The 26436-nt window shown below is 41.1% G+C and overlaps 2 protein-coding genes across 2 annotated transcripts in view; one reads left to right on the top strand and one right to left on the bottom strand.

Annotated features, from left to right (window-relative positions):
* The window catches only part of LOC133864611 (ubiquitin carboxyl-terminal hydrolase 6-like), a 29881-nt gene extending 23775 nt beyond the window's left edge, over positions 1 to 6106 (bottom strand). Inside the window, exons 1-4 of the mRNA XM_062300996.1 lie at positions 5947 to 6106; positions 4793 to 4938; positions 4445 to 4480; positions 4246 to 4353 (exon numbers count right to left, since the gene is read on the bottom strand). Of these exons, the coding sequence (XP_062156980.1) occupies positions 4246 to 4353; positions 4445 to 4480; positions 4793 to 4938; positions 5947 to 5956 (300 nt within the window). The 5' untranslated portion in view covers positions 5957 to 6106. The remainder of the gene's footprint in view (positions 1 to 4245; positions 4354 to 4444; positions 4481 to 4792; positions 4939 to 5946) is intronic.
* Positions 6107 to 9481: 3375 nt separating this feature from the next.
* The window catches only part of LOC133864783 (uncharacterized), a 36533-nt gene continuing 19578 nt past the window's right edge, over positions 9482 to 26436 (top strand). Inside the window, exons 1-2 of the mRNA XM_062301195.1 lie at positions 9482 to 9953; positions 21168 to 21394. Of these exons, the coding sequence (XP_062157179.1) occupies positions 9567 to 9953; positions 21168 to 21394 (614 nt within the window). The 5' untranslated portion in view covers positions 9482 to 9566. The remainder of the gene's footprint in view (positions 9954 to 21167; positions 21395 to 26436) is intronic.

Below are 26436 nucleotides of genomic sequence, written 5' to 3'. Positions count from 1 at the left end.
GGCGTTTGTTTCTCTTATTCAGCCCCCTCACATTCCATGACAAAATTCTTGGCTTCATAACACAACTGGATGCCCTCTCGTCTTCCTTTTCCCACGGCTTGAGCATGATCCTCTAGCATCGTAGTTAATGGAACACTCCAAATTCTTAACCTCCATTTTTCCCTTCTTTCCCCCACCAGACCTCCCTCCTCACCTAAACGACAATCCTCTTCAATAAAAGACAAGAAATCCAGCAATTGTAACTTATGACCCACAAACGAAATCCCTAAAATGGGATAAATCTCATTCGCACGCTGAATGACCCAATCAGAGTAACCTGAGAGATCACCCTCTGAATTGGCATAGGTATTTAGAGGAGACACCGATCCCACCGAACCTTCTCTCTCCACCACATCCACGTCCCAGAAAACCTTCCCACTATCTGCCACTACATTAGGCTGATCACACTCTTGAAACACAACCAAATCTGAGCAACCAGTTTGCTGGCTGTTGGAATTCCCCACACCATCCTTTGCCTGCATACAAAGATAATCCTGAAGAGGCATCAACGGCATCCCCCACCAGTTCAACCCAGAGACAACCAGCTCCCCTGAAAAATTCCCTTTCCAAGCAAATGATCCTCCACCGCCACTACCTGCGCAAGGACCAAAAAGCCTAGACATCCGAGCCCTACGTTCAGACACCGCACTCAGCAAATTTGTCGGCACTTGAAAAAAATCTGCCAGACCGTCGACCCTGCTTTCTCTCACCACCAAGTTCAACTTCGATTGGACCCTCGCCGGCGACATGACTTCCATCGGCTCGCCGATAGTCACAACAGACATCAAATCCACCGGATCCGGAGAAACCGCAGGACCCACCGTTCCACCCACCGAAAGAGAGATACCTGAGAGCAACGACGATCTCGACACAATCAGAGGAACACCGGAAGACGTCGACGCCTCTACATCGCTGGACTGACCCGCTTCACTTCTCACCGGCAACCGGTCCGAGCAAGAAAGGACTTGAAAAATCGGCTGGGCAATAGCTTTGCCCTTAGGATCGGGCTCAAAACATACCTGCTCCTGCTGATCCACACCCCCTAGTTCGCTGGACTGACCCAAGTTCAACCTCACCCACGGCCAATCCGAGATAGAATGGGCTTGCAAACTTTGCTGGGCTAGAGCCACGCCTTTAGGATCCACGCCCCTGTCCAACTTCATTTTTTGCCTGAAAACTGCCTTGGGCCTGGGCTTGGGCTTAGGCTTAGGCTTAGGCTTAGTCTTAGGCTTGGACTTGGGCTTTGTTCTCCCAACATAACTAGAAAACACACCAGCCCCTAAACCATTCCCACCCAAAGAAGCTTCTACACTTTTAAGCTGAGATCCCAAATCATTATCCATCATACACGTGGGACAAGATTTCAAGGACAACTCTGCTAGATTTTCCGCACTGCCCAACAACCCATCTACCCTCTCCAAGCAAGCACCAACGTCTACTTTTAGCTGCAGCAACGTATCTCTTAGGCTGAGAAAATTGATTCTATCACCAAGAAGGCAAGTCATGTCAGAAGCCCCATACCCCTTCTCAGCAACCTGACCAACACCGTTTGAAGAAGGAAGTTTTGCCGGAAGATTAACCTGAGCCGAAGAAGCTGCCAGAGCTATGAACCGCCGTTTGCCCAACACTGAAACTTGTCCAGAATTGGATGTGGGCATCCCCTCACAGTGCCTCCCCTCCGAAAGTTCCTTTACCCACCTCGGCACCTTGGCTACCGGCTCCGAAACAACACCAAAAGGCTCTTCCACCGGTGGTGCCAACCTCGCCAACACCTCTGCATAACTTCTCCTCTTCTCCTTCCCCGCCTGGGCCTTAATTTCTACTGCCACAGGTTTGGACCCAGCTCTAAAGAATTCAAAAACCCTCCTTAACTCTGAGCCAAAAAGCTCCCAACCTTTACCAGTTTTACCTTCCGGGACGATAATCGAATCACTTCTTCTATCACCAATGAATTCCTCAACCACCAGAAAACCACCATGTCTGTTGAAGCAACATTGCGCAAGAACCCAAGGGAACCCTTGTAGAGATCGGTTCCAAAATACCTGAGAGTCTTCCACTCTAACCAGATCCTCAAGGATTCTCACCAACCAAGCTAGCTCATCCCTATCCAAAAAAATGGACCTCTTCCTCCCTTTGCAATACTCACGAATACGAACCCCTGTTTCGCCTCCCACCACCCGCAATTCAAACTTCGCGCAACCTTAACTTCCAGAAGAAAGTCCACTTCAAAGGCATCCATAATCGCCAAGTTAGGAATAAGAACACCCAAAGGGTAAGGGGACTCTCCATCCTCCCCATCCCAGATCTTATCACCCTGCTCCCACACAACCACCTCCCCAGACGGACCATAATCTACTGGTCACTTTTGAAATTGGGACAAACCATTCACCCTGGAATCTTCAAAAACATCTCCTCTCGAAGATACACCCACCTCTAAGGAAGACGACAACGAAGGAGGGCCCCCAAGCCTTGGCAGGGCACCAACGCCCCTCATCTTCACATCCACAGACTGAGCCAAAGAGAGAGGAGACCCACCTACTCTGCTCGGGAGACAAAAGCCACGCCGAAGAAGGCTAGTCGAGGGAGTCTTACTGACCATTCCCCCACCAGGCTCCGACAAGGGATGGGCACCAAAAGGCAGCGCAATCGGAGCATTAATCGCCGTTAAGGCCTCGTCAATCAAAGAAGCGTCCAACTGTTCTCCTCTGCCTACCTTCAATCTACAGTAGTATCTCAACACCGATTTGAACTCCGATGGGTAGATAGGAGCCCCACTCTCTGACATCACCGGAAGAGAAAAGCGGAGTCTTTCACCCAAAGCAGTTGCCCTCAAAGAAGTGGCGCTGAAGGAGTCCCCTATCGGAAAAGACCCCTCAAAAGCCGAGTCTACCCCCAAAAAGAAGGCTAGCGCAAAGGGTTGTCCAGAGGAAGCTTGATCAAAAGGGAGAGAGGCGTGCGCAGAAGAATTCGGCCCAAAAGACTCAAGAACAAGACCAAAGGAGTTCGGGACGAGACCAAACGCAGCCACCGATGAAATTGAACCTGAAGACACAGAACCCGTAACCACATAAGCAACTGAACCGAAGGCTTTCACAGAAGATTCCGGCCCAGAATACGCCGAAGTAGGACCGTGGGAACTCGGAATAGGATCATCGGCAGCTGCCGGCGACGACAAACTAGGAATCGCACGAGAAACCAAGACCCACCCATCAGCTGCTCCAAAACTCGACGAAGACACCAAGCTCGAATCCACAACAGTGTCATAACCCACCAAAACAACCTTCTTGGATGCCGGGACAGCAATTGAAGAGCAACCCACGGCTACCTGCTGCAGAACAGCAGTAGAAAACTTCTCCACTACGGCCGCCGGAGATGAGACTTTCGGTGGAGAAGAAAAGCACACAAAAGACACCAGGAGCTCAATTGACAAACAACCTAAAGCTTTCAGCGAAGGAGAAGCAACGGCGGCCGCCAAAGACGCCAGGCCTAAAAACGTACCCAGACTCGAGCTCAAACCCACAGATGAAGCATTGAAACCATGAACCGGATCAAGACCCGACTTAGTGGTCTTTTTCGAATAGGGCCTACAGCCCATCCTACTGGACCCAGCCCTTAAACGCATCCGGGCCAACCCAAAACAATTCTTAAACAACCGGCCCAACCCATTCCAGCCCAGTTATACTTAACATGTGACCCAAGGCATTTGTTAAAATAGATATTGAATTATTTATTTATTTCATTAGTTATATTTTTTAATTGTATTTTTTAATCTTGCCCCCATGAACCAAAATTTTGGCTCCACCACTACATAGTAGGCACAACGTGTTCATGATTTTCAAGTTGAACGGGTCAAGACCAGCCTAAATGAAGCATCACTATAACCTTCTACTTTTTTCTTTTGATAAATAATTCAATCTCATTAATAGCGCTGATTAGCGCAACCATAATACATAAGAAGTATACAAGAGAAACCCCCTAATGTAGAAAAATAAGAACAGAAATCTAAAAACTCAAGAAAATTAGAAAATGGCAGACTATTGAATGCTGCTATCCATGTGTATACCCATTCAAACAATAGCTTCTGTGCACGACCCAGTTATGTATACATCAAAGAAAATAGACAAATTCTTAACACATGTGCACAATTTTTATTACTTATAAAAGAAACATGTGCAGACTTCAGAACAGAAGAGTCATGAGTCTTACCAAGGCAACCACTTGCTCTTCTTCTGGGAGATCTTCCATGAATACAGGGCCCTTCTCTGGAGCTTTGATAATCTCATCTGCAGTTCCCATCATCATTAATTTTTGGCCCTAGAAAAAATAAATGCAGTACATCGCATTAGACCAAAATTTAGAAGTACAAACAAAATCAGCGGCAAAGACAATACGAAGATCAAAGCACCTCTTTTACTCCTAAAGTTGACCAATCTGCATCATCCTGCATTATCAAAAAAAAAAAAAAAAAGTTGAGATTGAGAATTAAAAAGCTTCTTTGAGTGTGTTGCCAATAAGCTCTAGCAATACGGTACTTTCTCCCCATATAAGAATGAAGAGGAGGGTGAGGCCATGGCTCCATGACCCACCAGGTGCATCTGTAACTTACCAACTGAAAAATAAAAAATATACATAACTTGAAAATTTGTTCAAAGGTGAAGCGTGATTTGGGGCAGAACTACCATATGATGAACTGGATTTGAACAAATCAAGATATGGATCATTTTCAGCAACATTTACAAAGGCATTTACTTACCTTCAGCAAACCACCCTTAACCATAATCTTCTGTCTTTCAGGAGGAACCCCAGTTAGATCATACAACTGGCACTTGAAGACATAAGGGGGCTGGCTAGTATCAATTTCCACATCTTTAAACAGCTCCTTTTGCCATTTTACACTCACTGTCGACATACACATTGCAAATGTCACAATGAGGGAACCAAAAAAAACAAAAGGGAACACCAGAATCATAAAAAAGATAACAACAACAACAACAAAAAAACCAATATTTAGATGAAGCATCAACCTTAGACCCCTAATCTAAGCAGCCAATGCTTTTCACAAATTTAGAAGATCAAGGCAATAGGCTGACAACAACCCTGGGAGTCCTATACGCCTTTCATCATGAACTAGTGGCTTAGTGCATGCAAAAACTAATGCAACCTTAATACATGAGAATTTTACTCAATCCACCTAACAAGAGATCAATACAGAGATTGGTGTAGGATAAAATTAAAAGAAGGCAAATAAGAGGGCATACAGAACCCTCATGCAATGAGAAGGGTTTAATGAGAGTCCACACGCTCACAAGCATAGGCGTTCATCATAAATGGTTTGTTTCAATTGCCTTGCCTCCATAATGCTCCAAATTAAGTTCATTGTTAGAGCTTCTTCCTACCTTATAATTCAAGCCCGAAGCTCATAAAGGACATAAGGCCAGCCATTAGAAATGGTTTGTTCCCACTTCTTGGAAGTAGCTCAAATCTCGTGGAAGTGAATATCAGTTGTGTCTCAAAATCCCAATATCACAATCATTAAGCATTGCATAGCGGTGCCACAAACGGCTGAACCGTTTACTCGAATCCTAAAATGCCCACATAATAAAACAACAATCCGCTACAAACCCACATCTTAAAATTCAAAGATAGCCATAAATCAAGCTCTTAATGTTCCACGAAGTAAACATGACCGAACAAAATGCTCAAAACCCATATCATAAATCAAATATTACGTAGTTACCAAAATCCTAAAACGCAAAGAAAACACATTAGTCACGCTCTATTGTTCCATAAGCCGAACATTAACAAACAAGAATTCTCAAAACAAAAAGCAAAAACCGTAAACATTGGGCTTAATTAGTGAATGAAAAATATAGCGGAATGAAAATCAAGCTCAAGAGGATCACTGACCTGTAATCATTGTTGAGAAGCTTCGGCGTTTGAAGGATCGAAGGGGCGAGAGAGAGCAGTTCGAGCTTTGCAGTGCTTAGCTTGAAGAAGGGGGCAAACAGACGACGTGCTGTAATGGTTTTCTATGTGGATTTTATAGACGGCATGCCCGAATTCGGATCCGCTCATAATTTGATCCGGATGTTCATCCAGTGCTAATATGGGTCATTTGTGTTGGGTTGGCAATTTTTAACACGACCCGTGAATCTGACAATAACACGACATGAAAAATACAATGTTTGGATTTATTGTAATCGGGTTTGGATTATATTCGGGTTAACCCTATTATGACCCGTTTATACGATTGTAACACGGTTACATATAAATAACAGAAACTTCATGAAACCTAGCCGGGCCTTTTAACTTTCACTTGTTTCCTTTTCTTTTTAACTCCACAGCAAGAGCTTTTTCTCATCTATGGCGGTTGACTTCTTTGTGTCGTCAGGCGAAACGACACCGTCTATGCTTGGCTCCAGTGCCTTCTTCTTGGCCCGCTTGGACGAATCCTTGCTATCAGTCTCGAAAATCGGCCGCTTGGTCGTAGCTGACGAGGCAGGCTTGGATCTGGGCTTGGTGGAGGCCTTCAGGGCCGAGTCTTCCATGGGCTTCACGCTCGTGCTCGGGGTTGAGGGTTTTGGAAACTAGGGTTTGTTCAGAGAGAGATAGAGTGAGTGAGGATTGTGTGCGATTTAGCTACGATTTGGAAATACGATGGAAACGGGATTATGTTATTCAGAAAGAGACAGAAAAAAGCTCTTCCACCGCTTCTAGATTGCTTCTCTCGCCGAATTGTGTTGTTTGGTTTTCTCCTGTGACTGCAGTCCGAATTGGGGTTATGTCGTTTTGGGGTGGGTATGCAGATTGGGGTTCAAACGAAGATGAAAAGTCGAAAATGATCCTTCATCCTTCTTCTTATTCGAACGATTGTCACAACAAGTTACCCGAGTCGTGTTCTGGTAACACGGTTGGCAAGTAGGTCATGTTCGGGTTCAATAATTCAACCCGATTAATAATCGGTTCGGGTTTGTGTTGGACCTGATTGTGTGGTCGGGCCTGTCAGGTCGACATGAACCCGACCCAAATTGCAAAGCCTACATTTCTGTGTCAACCGGCCGATTTTCTATACTCAAAATTTTAGAATTAAAACAAAAGGAAAAAAACCGTAACTTTAATTTTTGGGAAACAACAAAATAAATCAAATTTAATCCTTAAAATTTCAATTTAGTCTTAAGTTTTCAATTTCAACAATAGTTCTTTAGGTTTTTCTCTAATTTCAAATAAATTCCGAGCTCAATCTATTATTCAATTAATTAATAATATGTCAAGTGACTTTCATTTGACATATTATATACTAATTATACATGGCACAGGGCACAAATACTTTAAATTACAAACATATTATTGTATCTGTAAGTAAAGTATAGGAGTATTATTATGAATTATGTGAATATTGTAGGGAAATTTACTCCTATTATGAATTATGCGAGAATTGTAGAGATCTTTGGGAAAACACCTATTTTAGCTTTAAAAAAAAAAAAATGAATCAACTTTTAATTTGACCATCAAAATTTAACAAGTCAGAACCAAGCTCTCAACTAATTTATAAAATTATAACTAAAATAGGTGTTTACCCAAAAAAATACTTATATGTCATATTTATTTGCTTATTTAGCATTATTAATGGTGACATAGCTAACAAGTCACTTATATATACTTATATCTCATGTCACAATTCATCTATTTATGGAGTAATGTTATATATAAAATTTATATCATATTCTTATCCCTCAAATGTGTGAACATTGAATTATCATTTACTTATAAAAACCTTCATTCTGTTAGAGAATCTCATTAAATTGGATGGAATATTCTATTGTTAGACGTTAAATTCCGTTTAAAAACATAAATACCCTCAAATAATAATTTAATAAAAAATATTAAACCTATATATATATATATATATATATATATATATATTTTTTTTTTTAAAAAAAGTGAAAAAGAATAGGAGGTGGCTGCCACCAGCAACCTCTCCGAGCTTGCTTTGGGGTGGTCCGCGAGCCACCCCAGATGCGACTCGGGGGTGGCTCGCAGGCCACCTCCCTCCCCTTGGCAGCCACCCCATTTATTTTATTTTTTCTTTTTATTTGTTTAATTTTAAGGGTATTATATGTAAATTTTGATTTTAAGTTAGGGTATTTGAGTCTTTTAATGAAGTTGACTGACGAAACTTGGGTTTTGGTAAGTAAATGGTAGTTCGATACTCTTTTCTGGTAAGGGTATCAGTTTATGGAGGCATATTGACACATATTGTTAGTTAATGGGAGAAAATGTAATTACCCTAAAATATTCTATATCAGATAATTATCTGTTAAATTATTATTTTATATCTTTTGTTTCTTTTAAAAACAAAAAGATTAACAAATAACACAAAGACAACCAAACACACAAAATACTTGCAAAATATTTAAAAGTATTTTCTTTTATGTCACATCGCAATAAAAAGAAAAATTATAAAAAGTATTAGCAAACAAGCTCAAAACACTCTTAACTATATAAAAATAGCTTTTACTTTTACGTCACATTAATATATTTTTTCAAATAAAAATTAAAAAAATGACCCTAAATTTGCCGAAACACATGATCAACAAAGCTTTAGAGTCCAACTTTAAACGCAACCTTAAATAATTTGAGACAAATAATTAATTTTTACAAATCCTAAAATAAACAAAACACCACATCATCTAAAATATATATAATTCAAACGAAATTATAATTTTTACGTTTTTAAATCACAATTTTTTTAAAAACGTAATTTTCAAACGAAATTGTAGTTTTTAAATGATATATATAATAGAAAAGTAAAGATTCATTGCCACATTTTTATATAATTTTTCACCACCTTACTTATGTGGCAATGTGGTCATCCACCTTATTTTATTTTTAAAGAGTAATGATTCATTGCCATATTTTTATACAACTTTTCACTACCTTGTTTATGTGACAAGGTGATTCCCTACTACTTTTTAAATTTTAAAAATAAAATAAGATGAGGACCACCTTGCCACATAAACAGGGTGGTGAAAAGTTGTATAAAAATGTGACAATAAGTCATTACTCATTTTTAAAACTCAAAAAGTAGTAGGAGACCACCTTGCCACATAAATAAGGTGATAAAAAATTGTATAAAAATGTGACAATGAATTATTGCTCGTAATAGAATGATATGTGTAGTATATGTCTTATCTAACAATGTCTTTTTTATTTTATTTTATATAGATTTATCTAACAACGTCTTAATCATAAAGGAATGCTACATGAAGGGTCTTCTGTTCAAAAGAGTTTTTTTTATTTATTTATTTTGTTGTCTCAATTATTACTCCAGTTATCCAAATTCCAAAGCAACTTAGAAAAAGAAAAAATAGAAAAAAAAGACAAAAATGAAAAAGAAAAAGAAAGAAAAATGAAAAAAAATAAACCACTTTTATTCTCCGGGCGCTCTCTGAGACTGAAAGGGATCAACTCGAAACGGTACGATCCCTTTCAAGTCTCTCTCTTTCTCTGCGTCTCTCTCTCTTTCGATGTACGGAGGCTCATCGAAGCTCGGCCGCGGTGGAGGCGGCGGCGGCTCGGGCCGAGGAACCGGAGCCAAGCGGCCCCACTCCTCCTTCCCTCTACCGCCGCCACACCGCCCATCTGGCCCAGGCCCAGCCCCCGCCAGCCGCCTCTCTCTCGGCGGACGCGGCTCCGGCTCGGCCTCCAACCCCCGAAGCCGCGGCTCAGGCCCACCCGCCGCGCCAGCCGCCGTGGAAGAGACCTTCAGCCTCGTTGCTGGGAATAACCCGCTCGCCTTCGCCATGATCATACGGCTCGCGCCGGACTTGGTCGACGAGATCAGGCGCGTGGAGGCGCAGGATGGGACAGCGCGTATCAAATTCGATGCGAACGCGAATAATTCTGCTGGGAATGTAAGTTTCTTGCTGAAATTTCAACTGGGTCCAGCTTCTTTCGTAGTTATTTGCAAAATTTGGTTGTGGTTGTGCTTAGCTTTTGGTTTTTTTTTTTTTTTTAAAAAAAAAAAAAAAATCTCTGTTGGGCATTGATTAAAAATGCCTAAATTTCGCATTCAAATGCGAAAATTCATAGTGCCAATCTAAGCTTGGTGATGGAATATCAACTTGGTACAGCTTCTTTTGTTAAAGTTAATTGAATAATTTAGTTATACCCGTCCTTAGTTTGTGGATTTCTTGGTAAATGTTCAATTGGTAAGTAGTAAAGTTCTTCAATTTATAATGATATGCGAATATTCATATTCAACTAAGAATTTCTTGGTTTGTTGTTTTCAGTTAGGCATTGTTTAAATTCTACAAATTTCTGTTTGAATGCAAATAATCCCTTGGCTATGTAAGTTTGGTGATGAAGTTCAAATCTGGGAGGAACTTGCTGTAAAAATACTTGGCGATATCGAAAAGTTTTACTGTAATCATACGTCTGTTTTGTTTTTGTTGATTAATATACTTTGATTTGTTTGAATTATTCTAATTTGTATTTGCAATGCCAGTGATCCTTGCAAGAGCGTACATTTTTTGATGACATTTCAAGTGGGTATAGCTTATTTTCGTCAAATTTAGGTTTACTTGACGAACTTTCTTATTTTTCTGCTACAGGGGTATATTTAAGCAACTCTATGAAAACCTCAATTTGTGTTCATCCACCATACTTGTTTACTTTATGGCTTTATTTGAGCAGTTTTGTTGAACTTGTATTGCCAATGGTCATTGGACTACATGGCTTCTCCTCACCCTTAAACTAGATGGAGGGTGAGGCCATGTGCTTAATCCCGTACAAGTGCATGGCAACCTATGGAAGTTGTATTCAAGTTTTCGTTTATTTGCCGACACCTGGGTATGTTTGATAATGGTTTTGAAAAGCGTTTTTTGGTTTTGGTTTTAAAAAGTGTTTTGATGTGATATAAATGTGCGAAGTTTTTTTGTTGGGGTCCACAATTGAAAAGTATTTTATGTTTTGAATTGTTTGTCTATAGTTTTGAGAAAAGTATGAGCCTGTTTGTTTACCTGTTTTGGAAACTGTTTTCTGTTTCCAAAACAGTAAAACATGTTTTGGTACGAGCTCTGTGCATTTGGTTAGTTGTTTTTAAAACAAAAACACCAAAAAACACGAAATTAGGAAACAACTCTTACATGTTTTCATGAAACTGTTCTCATTTTTCAGAAAAGGCGCGCGAAACAACTTAAGAAAACCATTCTTAAGTATAAGTGCACAGTGTCAAGGTCACCGTTCGAACCACCAGGGTGTCGCATTTTTGTCATGAATTTTCTCTGTTTTAGTTTTCTCCATCTTCATTCTTCACGCATCTTCGTTGATCTTCACGCTTGCCAGCAACTCTCCATCTTTCACACCTGCCTTTACTCTCCATCTTCACGCCTGCCTTCACTGCACCTTTCTCTTCACATCACTCTTTCACCAACCTCATCAATTCCTGCATCTACCCCATAACTCGGCCATCGCATCATCTTCAATTTTGGCTTTGAATTTGTGTTTCCTTCCATCCCAACTAACCCTACCAATCTTTGTTCTTCAGTAATTTTCTTCATGAGTTTTGTGTTATAAAAAGGCCTTAATGTGTTGGAGAAGAAGATTTGATTACATAAGAGATATCTGCGCCTCATCTGTCAAAACGGCTCCAATCACAAGATCATGTTTATGTAATGGGAACGACACTATCTAACATTATTAGTACTAAGTTTTGAGACTATGGGAACGACACTGTTGTAATTTCAACAATATTTCATTGTTTTAGATTTATCGCTTCTAAGAATGTCTCTCCTTTCCTCTTTTTATCCCATGGGTGGGACATTGAATGCAGATATAAATTCATTACTTGCATACCGTAGAATGTTAATACATAGATGCCATTTGGTATTGCTTGCAGGTATGATGGTCATGTTATTTACACGTAGTTGATATGATGGTCATGTAGATCTGAAATGAATTATTTTGGAAATGGGAATTTTGTGTGAATTGTAATGCTGGTTTGATTATTATAAGTAGAGAAGATGATGGCTTGCTATTGATCCAATTTTGTGTGAATTGTAATGCTGGTTCGTTGCCTCTCCTCAGGACTTTATCAACACAATTCTGTTTGGAAATCACACAATAAATGGGAAAACAAAAAATATATAGAAAAGCCAAACAGTTTTCTATTTTATTCTTAAGTGAAAACTGTTTTGAAAACAATTGTCCAAACGCCTTAGGTACTATTTTCTGTTTTCAAAAACTGTTTTCGAAAACACTTTGCCAAACACTTTTTTAACGAAAAAACAACAGAAAACGGTTTTTTGTTTTTGTTCTCGAAAACAATTCTCAAATACAAAAACAGAAACCGGTTTGCCAAACGAGCTCTATGTTTTTGGTTTTGAAAACAGGAAAGTGTTTTCAAATCCGTTACCAAATGAGGCCTTGATTTCTTGCAGTTGGGAACAGCTTATATGCCTTAAATTATGTTCTTTTTGCTGTTATAACTAGTTTTTGGTATTAGTTCTTTGTTTGTTCAATGAATCGAGCTGTGTAGTTCTGATAATGGGATTGTTGTTATGGAAGTTTTGGTTGGTCTAGTCTTACCTAGAGAACAGAATTTTAATTTGAAGGGTTTATATTGGAGATTATCGGAAGACTCAATGTAGAAGTTGATTAACAAAGCAAAACACCAATTTTGTGCAAATGAAAATCATGCCAATTAAACAATGAAATGACGTTATGAGTTTGAGAAGTAGCATGTGTAGGAATAACCCCACTCAAATACTATTTGGATGGGAAACAAAAGAAGATGCTTGTAAAGTCTTTAACATATTCCTTAATCACAATATCAAATAAATGCCCTGATTTTTCCCAAAACAGATTTGCCAAAAACTAGGTTTGTATAGCGTTGTGCTAGAGCCTGAGTATAATATCAACACAGGGCCCACAATATCTCCAAAAGCAAGAGTGTGCCTATATATGCTATCTTATTTAATTACATACTTGATATGAAAAGCATATTGCTCATAACATACAAGGACTAGGTGGCTGGTTCCAAGGTGAATGAAGTGCATTGGATCATGTGTATAAAACTTCAAGCATTGATCAAAGTACTCATGTTACGAAAAAAAGAAATTTAAGTAGGTTAAAGATGTGAAGGTAGGCCCAGATGACACACAAAATGGCATCCGATTCACACACTAGCAATTTGAACTCATGGATTTGGTGGGTTTTGCTTGGACTTGCAATGGTTGAAGGGGAAATGCCCTCAAAGCATGGATAGTTTATTTAGGTCAAAATAATGGTAGCAGTCCTAGAGAGATGATTATGTCAAGGATTTGTTGAAAATGTTAATTTCCTTATCATACTTCGTTACTGCTTGTCATGCAAGATTTTCAACCATCTGTGCTCCTACCAAATTAGGGTCCAATAATTCTAAAATGTTGGTTGCTACAGCTGCTTCGTCTCGTTTTAATTGTTGATAGAATATGATATGGGGAGATTGGGAATCCTACCCTCTCCAGGGCCTCTGGCCACATCCTTTAGCCGATTTTCCTTGAATATGATTGTCTTTGGAAGTATCTTTGGTTGTTAATCACTTTTTTATGCCATTGTATATTGTATCTCATTGTTTGTTTCTTTCCTTCTATGAACTGCATTGGAGGGTTCTCTTGCCCTTTTCCAGGGATGGATTGAACTTTGCATAAAGCAATCTCATATGTTTTATATTCTTGCCATTTTAATATATGAGGTAGGCAAAATCCTAAATGATTATGCTATTAATACTGCTGTGTGCAAGATGTTTCTGGTTGTGTTGGCTCTTCAAGCTAGGCTAGGTATTTACTGCTCTATTCTCTGCGAAAGAGCTGAAATTCCAGCGGAATAGTTTTGTTGATATATTTTGGGATTCTCAGTGTTAACAGTCCCCTATCTCGTATCTCTCTCATTCTATTCCTCTTTAAACTTTTTCTCTCGGCGGTGCATGTAGGTGTGTCCCACCTTCCTTTTGTGTTGTCGTTTTTCCTTGTTTCATTTTTCCGCTCGTTGGAGCCTCAGTGGTTGTGTAGTTTGATATGACGTATTTGACGGTGTTAGTGGAGGTTGCTAAAAGTTTCCTGTAACGCCAAGTGTGGTTGGGTTCACGGTGGCTGGTTGGCCTTTGCGATGGGATTCCTAAGCTTGTTTTGTGTTGAGTCAAAAACTTTTAAGCTTTCGTTAGTAGAAGGGGCATCAGTTCTGCGCTTGGTTGAAAGAAGCTGAGGGGTTTCTAGAGTAGTGTATATGGGCAAAACGATTGTAGTTTGGCTATTGAATTCTGCGCCCGGGATCTTTGGAGCTACATTCTTATTTTATTTGGGGTAGAGTGGGTTATGTCACGATCGGTGTTGGAGTTGTTGAATAGTTGGGGGCCGGCGATAGGGTGTGGTTGTGCTAAAGAAGCTTGGCGGTTAGCTCCTCTGTGCTTATTGTGGTGTATTTGGAGGGAGCGGAATGTGCGGCTTTTTGAAGATGTAGAGACATCTATGGTGGAGCTACGGAAGCGGTTGCTCAATACGTTATATATTTGGATAGCGTCCTATCATAGTTTGGATGTTTTTACTTATGTAGACTTTTTAAAATTATTCTTTGTTCGTCCTTTTTAGGGGTTCTCTTGTATACTTCCCGTGTATAAGGTTGCCCCCCTCTGCGCTTGTTTTTATAAATTGCAATTACTTATCAAAAAAAAGAAGAAGAAAGAATTCTGTGTAGAAGATGGTCAATGAGGAAGTGTTGTCTGAGATTTTTAAATCACTGAGGGATGGGCAAAAGGCCTACTTAGTACAACCGTGGTAACAGGTTTGGATGGTATTTGGTAGTGGCGTAGTATGAGGGTGGAGGTTAGCGAGGTTTCATTGCATTTCTAGAGGGGCACGATAGAAGCGGTTGGAGAAGTTGTGCCTCTAAACTAAGAAAGGTAATGGCTTTTCTTAACTTGCCTTTCTGCGAGGGGAGAGGAGTTTCTTTTCCCCATTGACCCATTGGTGGCTTGTTGGCTTACGACGTGGGTGAGCTCCTTTGGTGTTATCGGGTCAAAGGTGCAGATAGGAGATCTTTTGTGATAAGTAATCGAAGTATCATTAAAAGCGTAAGACGCCCCAGGTACATGAGAAGAATACAAGAGAAAATACCTAACTAGAAGAAGAAAACAAAACAAGAAAATCATGATAATTAATCACCAAAGGGAAAACAAAAGCAACTGTCCAAAGAAACAAAAGCAGCTGTCCAAAGAAACAAAGTTCTTATGAAAAAAGCCTTAAAAGCGTAAAACGCCTCCAATGTCCTCTCACTATCCTCAAAACTTATGTCATTCATTTCCCTCCAAAGACACCACAAAAGACACGAAGACATCATCTTTCCACACAACAACACTCCGGGTGCTAGCAGTCCACCAACAAACATACAAGTTGATTACTCGTCTAGGCATAACCCCATGACAACCTAAATCGATTGAAGAAAACATTCCACAGGGCACTGACAACCTTACAATGAAGTAGAAAATGGTCCACGGACTCTCAATTCCTTTTACATGTATAATACAATCAACCACAATGATATGCCGTTTCCTAAGATTGTCCATGGTAAGGATCTTTTCTAAGGCCACCGACCAAGAAAAGAAGGGCGCCCTCAAGGAAACCTTAGTCCGCCAAACATTCTTCCAAAAAAAAGGGAAGCCAACATCACAACCCAAGACACTAGAAATATCATACATTGAACATTCCTCTATTAGAGGGGACCCACCAAAGCTTGTCTTCACCTACCCGTCTCACTCTGACTGAGTACAGCACCATGAACAACAAGGTTAAGACATCCACCTCCTAATCATGAGCTACTCTAGTGAAGCTAACGTTCCACTTATTGGAACCACTAGAAAGCTCCATGTGCGCCGCAACAACAACATCCTCACGCACACAATACCAAATAAAACTGGAAATGCATCCTTTAAGGTCATATCTCCACACCACAGATCATGCCAAAATCTAACATTGAAGCCCTCTCCCACCTCAAATCTGGTATGACTTGAAAGCTTTCCCCAACCCCTCCTAATATTTTTCCATAACCCCACCCTATGTGCCTGTAGAGGCTCATTAGAACACCACCACCCCACGAATTGACAAACTTTGAGTCCACCACAACTCTCTACAAAGCCTCTCTCTATCATGCCCATAACGCCATAGCCATTTTCCTAGGAGATCACGATTGAACAATAAGTTCCAGACCCCAATACTCTCTCAGAGATCAAAGAACAAACCTTGGTCCAGCTTATCGGGTGATATTTGAACTCATCGCCTAGCCCACCCCATAAGAAATCACGTTGAAGCTTCTCAATATGGTTTGCAACATTCGTGGGGAGGAGAAAGAGGGACATGAAATACATAGGTAAATTGGAAAGTGTGTTCTTAATAATGGTAATCTTACCGCCCTTAGACAAATACATCATTTTTCAACTAACCAACTAATGCTCTATCTTTTCAATAACATTGTTCCAAATAGATTAGCTTTATAAGAGGCCCTCAACGGAAGATCAAGATACTTAAAAGGGAAAGAGGAAAACCCACAGCCCAGAATACTAGCCAACCCATCCACATCATCAACATTACCCACTGGAACTAATTCCGACTAACCAAATTGACCTTCAAGCCTGAGATAGCTTCAAAACATAAGAACAAGCACCGCAATTGACGTAGATGGTCTGGGTCATCTTTTATAGAGGTCTTAGGCTGAAGCAGGGGGCACTTCGCCGTTAGGGGTGTTAGTAGCCCTGGGTTCCCAAGGGCAGAGCACGACAGTTCCTTTGGGCCATGCAAAGACAAATGAGGACATATAATCAAAGGTGCAAATGGACAATGTTCGTGGTTGCAACATTGTGGTACCCACTCCCTATTTTCCTGCTCAAACTAGCAATGTGGCAGGTCGAGAGAATGGTGATTTAAATGAGGCCCTTCGTAGTTTAGAAGAAAGTTAGAGGATCTTTTAGAGGAAGTGGACCGGGTTTTAGCAAATGTGTATGTGGGCCTGCTCTCTATGGGGTCAAAGGTTTCTAAAAAAGCAGATGAGGCCGATGTTGTTAAGGAGAAGCCCAACTCATCAACTTCGGCCCATACCGCTTCAAAGTCAACTGCTGTTAAGGACTGGGTTTCAATAGAGTGTGTTGTGGGCTCATCTTTAGCGCATGCCTATTCTAATTTTGGTTTTAGCACGAAAGTGCATATCAAAGCCCATCTGTTTAAACAAAACAAAGGCCTGAACCATCGCAAGTTGAAGCCTTCTTTTCATCTGAAGCCCACGTTTAAGTGGGTCACGAACATGGGTTGGGGAGATGCCATCTTGGGGTAGAGGCTCGGGCTGGGGAGTGGGTCAGGCGGCCAATAGCTCCTCTTTATCTAGCAGGGCTCTGATGGCTTCGTCGGTTATCTTTGGCGGTGTGGGAGGTGCTCAGACCATGTTGGAGCGTTCTGGCGATGCACAGCTGCCTGTCAGGCTCTAGTTGTGCATGATAGAGATTTCTACTACCTAGTCATAGCTCTTGTCTTTCCCCACTCCCTTAGACTCTGCTGGTGACAAGGTTGTGTTAGTCGCCATCATCTCTAGGCCTCTTGATTTGATCGTTAGGAGGGGAAAGACAGAAAATAGAGAACTTAACTAGGCAAAATTGGCAATAGAGAAAATTGAAAACAAAGAACTAAAAAGATTATCTTGCGCTATCAATTATGATTCGAAAATGGGTAGCTCTAGTCATGGCAGAACTAAGGGGAGGGCAATGCTTGGTAATTATGAAGCCTAAGTTCCTGTCGTGGAATGTGTGAAGGTTGAATGAAGATGACATATGCCTTTGAGTCAAAAACTTACTTAGATAGTAAAAATCAGATATTATATGTTTACAAGAATCTAAGTTGGAGCTTGTTTCCAATAGTGTAATGAATAGTTTGTGGGGATGTCGTTACATGGATTGGTGTTATTCAGCTTCTAGAGGGGCCTTTGGTGGAATCTTGGTGATGTGGGATCGGAGAGTGGTGGAGAAAATTTATGATTGTGTGGGGGAGTTTACTGTGGCTTACTCTTCTAGAAATGTTGAAGATGGCTTTTCACAGGTGTCTATGGGCCTAACTCTGATTGTGATAGGAGGTATCTATGGGAGAAATTAGCTGGCTTAATTAGTTGGTGGAACTTATTTGGGGGGGGGGGCTTAAGGACTTTAATGTTGCTCGATTCCTAGTGAAAGATCGGGTGATGCCTGTCTTTGTCCCGCTATGGTGGAGTCTCTGACTTCATTTTTTACCAGGGCCTTATGGATATTCCTCTTGTAGGAGGGATTTTTACATGGTCAAATAACGAGAGCAGCCTTCTTGGTCTAGATTTGATAGGTTTCTTGTAACTCTGGATTGGAACGCCCAGTTCCCTAATATGTTGCAAAAGAGGTTGCCAAGACTTTACTCAAACCATTTTCCTATTCTTTTTGATTGTAGAGGCATTCAGTGTGGTAGAAGATATTTCAAGTTTGAAAATATGTGGTTAAAGGCCGAAGGTTTTGTGGATCGAGTGCGTCAGTCGTAGACGTCCTATCATTTTCAAGGCTCCTCGAGCTACACTTTGGCTAGCAAACTTAAAGCCTTGAAAGCTGATTTAAGAGCCTAGAACGAGCTTGTGTTTGGTAATGTGGAGAATTAGAAAAAGCATCTCTTGGATGAATTATGTTTTCTAGATGGTTTGGCAGAAGAGAGAAATTTATGTGAGGAAGAGAAGTTGAGGACAAACAAAGTTATCGGTGATTTGGAGAGGGCTACTACTATGGAGGAAATAAGTTTGAGGCAAAAATTGAGGGCGCTTTGGTTGAGAGAGGGAGACAAATGCACAAAGTTTTTCTATTGAGTGGCTGACTCGAATAAGAGAAATAACTCCATCGAGTCGTTGTTGGTAAATGGTTTAGCTACTTCGTATAAATTTGAGATCAAAGAGCACATTGTGCATTTCTATAACAGATGGTTTATCGAACAGTATGTTGGTGGCCCAAGCTGGATGACCTTGCATTTTATTCCATTGATGAGGAGGAAGCCACTTGGTTAGAGTGTCCATTTAAGCAGAGTGAGGTTTTGGAGGTAGTAAAAGGTATGAATTGGGATAAGGCGTGGGGCCATGATGGTTTTACTATGGCTTTCTTCTAAACTTCCTGGTATGTGATTAAAGAAGATGTTATGAGGGTGTTTCATGAGTTCCATGCTAGTAGTAAAACTTGAAAAAAGCCTCATTGCTCTCATTGTGAAGAAATTCGGGATTGTTGATGTTAAAGCTTTTTGTCCAATCAGTCTAGTGGGTGAAGTCTACACAATAATTGTTAAATTCCTAGCCACTAGATTGAAAAGAATTGTAGAGAGGTTTATTTCGAAGCCCCATAATGCATTTGTCAGAGGTAGCCAGTCAGGCAAATCCTAGATTTTGTTCTTACAACAAATGAATGCCTGGATAGTAGGATCAGGTCTAGTGAGCCAAGTGAAGTTTACAAATTGGATATGAGAAGGCCTATGATCATGTTAACTGGGAGTTCTTATTATACTTACTGATGAGGTGTGGTTTTGGGGGAGAAATTGCGTAATTGGATAGCACATTGTATTTCTTCGGTGTACTTTTTTGTTTTGGTGAATGATACTCCTCCTGGTTTCTTCAGTAGCTTTCGTGGTTTGAGACAGGATGATCTTTCATCTCCTTTGCTATTTGTCATAGTAATGGAGGCTTAGAGTAAAATGCTTTCCGCTATTGTAGGTGGGGCTTTCTCTCAGGCTTTTCTATGGGGTCTAGCTGCCTAGGAACTCTGGTGCGATTCATATTTCCCATCTTTTGTTTGCGGACGACACCCCTATGGGTAATGTTAATAATGTTGATGGCTTGGCCAGTATTCTAAGATGCATCGTGTCTTCTTTGCTTATGAAGTATCTTGAAGTTATCCAATGATTCCCATAAGTTGAATGTAAGCTTTATCAGAGATGCTCACGACTAAGAAGTGGATGTCCTTGCTTCGTTTTTTAACTTGTACTCCTTTAAATTGAGATAGGAAGGTGAAGACAAACTTCTTTGGGAATCCTCCAAGAGGGGGAAAGTTGGACTTTAGATTGTTCTACAATGTCTTGCTCATGATAGCCCCTCCCTTCCCTTGGAAGAGTATTTGGAGGAATAAGGTTCCCTTGAGAGCGGCATTTTTTGCTTGGACAGCCACCTTAGGGAAGATCCTTGCCGTAGATAACTTAAGGGAACAACATGTTATTGTGGTTGACTGGTGTTGTATGCGTAAGAGAGTAGAGTTTGTAGATCACCTCTATTTGCGTTGTGAGATCGCGAGTGCCTTGTATAGTGCTATTTTCACTCGTGCAGTCGTGCTGGGCTAGCTTTGATCATGCGTAAGAGAGTAGTAGACCTTCTAGCCTGTTGGAGAGGGTTTGGAGGCAGTCCTCAACGCACAGCTATATGGAAGACGGTTTTGTTCTGCCTTTTGAGGTGTCTTTGGAGGGAAAAAAATGATAGAAGTTTTGAAAACAGTAAGAGGATGGTGGCGGAACTTAAATCTTTTTTTTTTTTTCAAATCTCTTTATCTTATATAAAAAAAAAAATCTCTTTATCATTGGACAGCTACTTTAGATTTTAATTTGCTTAGTTTTCATGATTTTCTCGACTTCTCTCTTTCTAGCAAAGTGTTTCTCGTATATACTCCATGTGTGCTTGAGATGTGCCTTTGTGCTTTTAATGATATTTCCTTTGCTTATTAAAAAAAAACATTTAGTTGCAATTGTGGTCCGAAAAGCATGATTGATTTTTCTGTAGTTATTGTTGTTGCCATTTTTTTTTTTGGGCTTTCATTTTCATTTTCCTTTTTTTTTTTTTTGGTTTGGGGGGGGGGGGGGGGGGGGTGGAGAGGCGTTTGCCTATCTTATATTCTAAATTTATAACTATATTTTGCTGCTAGTTTGTATATTTTTGGCCATCAAAGCTGCACTGTCTCTCTTTGATGTTCTGTTTGTAGCTCTACCATTTTTATGGTTGTGGCCTTTAACGATATCAGCGGTAAATTACTTATAAAAAAAATGATATCAGCGGTAAATGGTCTATTGTTGCATCAGGTTATTGATGTGGGTGGGAAGGAGTTTAGATTTACATGGTCACGAGAATTTGGCGACCTATGTGACATATATGAGGAATGCCAAAGCGGTGAAGATGGAAATGGTTTGCTTATTGAATCTGGGTCTGCCTGGCGAAAGCTGAATGTGCAGCGTGTATTGGATGAATCAACTAAGAACCATGTTAAGAAGATGTCAGAGGAAGCTGAGCGCAAGCTTAAATCACGCAAGTATGTTGTCTGATTATTATCAAGAATAATTCTTTAATTTTTGGGTTCATTATATGGTGATCATGTGCTTTAGTTGTGTTCTTCAACTTGCAATTAACTTTTGTTTCTGTTTTTGTTAATGGATTTGTCCCATTACTGCATAAACTTCTCTTTAACTATCCAAATGCCTTGGATAGATTTGATATAGTGGGTGTATAGTACCTGTAGTGGATTGACTCCAATTGACATTTGTTATGGATGTTAATGCTAAAAATCAAGCTTTAATAATGTAAAATCTTGAAACACTTTTGAAGCAAAACCCTATTAGCTCTAATTTGTAATTGGTTGATGATCTATTCATTTATTGTTCCCAGAGTTGAAAGGAGCTCATCATGTGCCAATAAATTTGTACACATGCTATTAAATACCTTCCAATTTGTCTTCAACATCTTTCTTAGATTTTTTAGCTGTTCTCATTTTAGTTCTTGAATTTTTTTTTTTTTTTCTTTTGCTAGGGTGATCCCATTTGTATACTACTATGCACTTTATGCCCCCCTTTTGGCGTTCTTAATAGATTTTTTTAGTACTTATAAAAAAAAAACCATCCGATTTATATGTTGTTTTTGAAAAGTATGTTTTATGGGTTTTTCATTTTTTACTATACGGCACTTTGGCATCATAGATTGCGCCGATCTTGAGTAATTAAGATGTTACTTGTAAGTTGATTATTTCTTCATATAGTGAAGACCTAAGTTATGTGCGTGTCTACTCAGAGACTTGCATATATGCTTGGCTTAAGCGGTAAAGAGGTCGGGTAGGAATAATGATTTTTGATAAGTAATTGAAATATTATTAAAAAACACAAAAGGCGCAACCCATGTAGACAAGAAGTATGCAAGAGATACACCTAGCTAGAAAGGGAAAAAAAAATGTCATGAAAATCATGAAAACCAAGCAAATTATGATAGTCTAAAGCAATTGTCCTGTGGTAAAAAGTATTGAAGAAGAAAAACTTTAGTTCCTCGTCTAGGAGTGCTAAGTAAAGAGTGGTTCTGCACTCCATAGAGTTTGTTGGATCTGATCAGCTTGCGTCTCTTGGTCTTCAGTCATGTGAGCGTCGCGTGGCTGCTGCGAACCCCCTAGGGGGGTGTCCTGTACTCCTGTCGTAGTTGACTGGCCTCAGGTTCAGTCGGTGCCTGTGGTCTGGTGTGAGATGGAGAAGCTTATTCCGTTGGGTCAGGAGCAGGAGATGATCCGGTAGGCGGTGGACTGCTACGCAATGGAGTGTTTTTCTTTTGATCCTTTGGGTAAAGACCCTCTTGTTGGTGGCTCCAAGATTCGAGGTTCCTGTGGGTGCAGTCTGATGTGTTCCATGCAGAGGGCTGCAGTGGGTGAAGGTGACGCTTCAGAGGGTTTCGTGTCTGGAAGAGGCAGTTTGGCATGCTCGAAGAAGTGTGATGGTGACGCCTCAAAGGAGTTTGGGGTTCTCGGGAAGCTTCTTGGTCTTTTTGAAGCGTGGCTTGGTTGGGCTTGTGAGCATAGGCTTTTTTTGGGCTTGCACTCCTCTGTTGGCCTGAAGTGGAGAATGGGCATATTTGGGTTGGGTCGGTTGCTTAAGAGTGGTTATGGGTTGGGCTGGAGGCGTTTTAGGGATAGGTCCAGTAGAGTGGGCTGTAGGTCTAAGAAGTCTTCCATGTCAGGTTTTGATCAGGTACGGGGCTCCAACGCTTTTTCTGTGGGTTTGAGAGCGAGTTCGGATTCGACCTTGGGCCCGGCGGCTTCGGCGGGCATCGTGCCGTTTGCTTCAGGCTGTTCGTCAGGTGAGTGCTCGGTGTCTGTTGTGCACTCTCCTCTTTCGTTGAAGGTCTCATCTCCGACGGCTTTAGTGGAGGTGATTTCCGCTGCTCCGAAGCAGTCAGCCGTGGGTTGCATCCCGACGCTTTCTGCAGCTGAGCTGTCTTCGGGTTCCTTGGTGAGATCTGCTCTGGGTGAGGGTCCTATATTGCCGTCTTCGTCTGAGGTTTATTGCAATTTGTTGGCTCCTTCTCCGGCTCTAGATGGGTTTGGTCTAGCCCCCGGAGTTTGCTTATCAGAGGCGGCAGCCCTTGGTGAAAGGTTGCGTTTTTCTCTCCCAGTGATGTCGGAGTCTGGAGCACCTATTTACCCGTCGGAATCCAAGTCTGTGCTTAAATACTCCCGGAAGAATAAGGTTGGCAAATTGGATAAGCTTCTGCTGGAGGAGGCTCTCGAGACTCTCGGTGTTCCCAAGGCTTCTTCCTTGCCGTCATTTGGGGTTGCTTCCAAGCCCATATTTGAACCAACAAAGGACGGGTTAGTGTCTACGCTTGCTCAAGACGAGGGTTGTCAGCCTTTTCTTCGGCGTGGCTTTCTTCTCCCAAGGGGCACGGCTCCTTCTCCTTCAGAAGTGGGCGAGTCTTCCGGGGCAGCCTTTGTTGATGATTCTTTGCGGGGAGGTGGTCTTGAAAAGCTTGGTGGTCCTCCCGGGTCTCACACAAGGGGAATGAGAAGGCCTTTTTAGACTTCATGGCTCTAATTGATGCAGAGCATCGTCTAGAGGCTTCAGTCTCTACTCCTAAGTTTAAAGGGTGTCGTGAAGTAAAGAACCTAGAGTGCACTATTAATTATGATGCTAGGGGTTTTGGTTCTAACCGGGGCAAGGCAAGAGGGCCTCTGATGTGATGTTTTAGTCTCTAGGTTTTGTGGGCTGATTTTGTAGGGGTCTTTGGGTTTCCTCCTGTTTTTGGGTTTTTCGGGTGCTTTTCCTCCCTCCCCTTGCTCTCCTGTTTTGGTTTCCTCTTTGTATACTTCTTGTATGCTTAGGGGCGCCTTTTACGCTTTTTATAAAATTCTCTACTTATCAAAAAAAAAACTTTAGTTCCACCACCATCCTCTTGCGGTCTTCAAAACTTCTATATCTTTCCCTCCAAAGACACCACAAAAGGCAAGACAATACTGCCCTTTACATCGCTACACTCTGAGGACTGCCACCCAACCCTCTCCAACAAGCGAAAAGGTCTATCACTCCTCTCGGCATAACCCAAGTTAGCACAACACGACTGGAAATAGCACTCCATAAGGCACTAGCAATCTCACAGTGTAGAAGAACATGATCTGGAAACTCCTCACTACTCTTACACATATAACACCAATTGACCACAGTTACATGTCGCTTCCTTAGATTATCCATGGTGAGGATCCTCCCCAGGGCGGTCGACCAAGCAAAAAATGCCACTCTCATGGGGACCTTATTCCGCTAAATACTCTTCCAAGAGAACGGAGTATAATAATGAGGGACAAGGACATTATAGAATGATCTAATGTCGAACAACCCTCTCTTGGAAGGGGCCCAACAAAGCTTGTATTCACCTTTCCGTCTCAATCTAAAGGAGTACAGCAAATTGTAAAACGAAGCAAAGACATCCACTTCCTAATCACGAGCTGCTCTAATAAAGTGTACATTCCATTGATGGGAGCCACTAGATAACTCCAAATGATCTGCCATAGAAGTGTCCTTAATGCGAGCAATACAATACAAATCTAGAAAAGCTTCCTTGAGGACCTGATCCCCGCACCACATGGCATGCATGAATCTAATATTGGAGCAGTCTCCCACCTTAAATGTGGTATGCCTAGAAAACTCCCCCTATCCTGTCCTAATACTTTTCCATGTTGCTAAGCATTCGGTTCCGGCGAGGGGTATCCTTCGAAGGGGATTCCTCAATCCGAGTCTGTTTGTGCAACCTCTTCTCTTGCCTGAAGTGCCGACCACGTCGCCATCTTCTCTTGTCGCTAAGAAGTTGGGATGAAAGGGATTCCAACCCTTTTGGGTGGTTGCAACACTCCAATTGATGAAAAAGGTGAGGATTCCAAGATTAATGGCCTGATACAGTCTCAGAAGTGGCAGGTAGGCGTTGGCCCGGATGGTGTGATCGTAGTGTAGGATCACGGTGACGAGATTTGGAATGGGGAGGTTGGAGAATCCCCTTTCCCTTTGGGTATTTTACACCTTGACATGCCCTTGGATTGGGCGATGGATGGTGTTCATGGCAAGGATCCGTCCTTGGCAATCTTGGATGCCATTGAAGAGGAGTTTCATTGGGAAAAAATGATAGCGCGCCAAAAGACCGAAGGCAGAAGGGAGCTATTGAACTTGAAAAGCTCCATTAACTACGGCAACGCAAGCGCACCCTTTAGGCGTTGGAAAGGCAAGGCTCACATGATGTAGTGTTGTGTGCCTTTTGTGGGTCATGAGGTTTTTGGGTTTAAGGGCTTAGGTCCTTGTGGGTGTGTTTGAGTTTCTTTTTGTGGGCTGGTTTGGTTGTTACTGTGTATACTCCCTGTGTACTTAGGGGTACCTTATGCTTTTTTAATAAAACTTTTCTTACTTATCAATTTTTTTTTTTTCCATAACCCCATCCCATACTACCCATGAACCTCAATAAAACACCAACCCCACGAGAATCCACTACAACTCTCTACAAGCATCTCTCTTATGCATATATCGCCATAACCACTTCCCTAAAAGGGCACAGTTAAACAAAAGCAAGTTTCGAACCTCCAACCCTCGCTTAGAAATTAGAGAAACAAACCTTGGACCAATTTACTGAGTGAAATTTGAACTCTTCACCTAGCCCACCCTATAAGAAATCCTGCCATAGTAAGGAAGGGAAAAAGAAACATGAAATACGTAGGCAAATTGGATAGGATGCTCTTGATCAAGGTAATCCTTCCACCCTTAGACAAGTGTATCCTTGTTTCACTATGGCCTTTTTTTTTTTTTTTTCATAAGTGTTAGGAAGTAGTGAAACAGGATATTATTCCCGTGTTTTTGGAATTTCATAATGGACGACAGTTTGAGAAGAATTTTGAATGCAACTTTTGTTTCTCTGATTACAAAGAAGACAATTGTTGTGGATGTGAAGGACTTTAGGCCTGTTAGTCTAGTGGGTGGGGTGTATAAAATCATCTCCAAGGTACTAGCTAACAGGTTTTAGTTGGTGTTGGGAAAGCTTATTTCCAATTCACATAATGCCTTCATTGGA

This window comes from Alnus glutinosa, chromosome 3 (assembly GCF_958979055.1).
Source record: "Alnus glutinosa chromosome 3, dhAlnGlut1.1, whole genome shotgun sequence".
NCBI classification, from domain to species: domain Eukaryota; kingdom Viridiplantae; phylum Streptophyta; class Magnoliopsida; order Fagales; family Betulaceae; genus Alnus; species Alnus glutinosa.
This window is presented reverse-complemented; position numbering and strand designations above follow the sequence as displayed.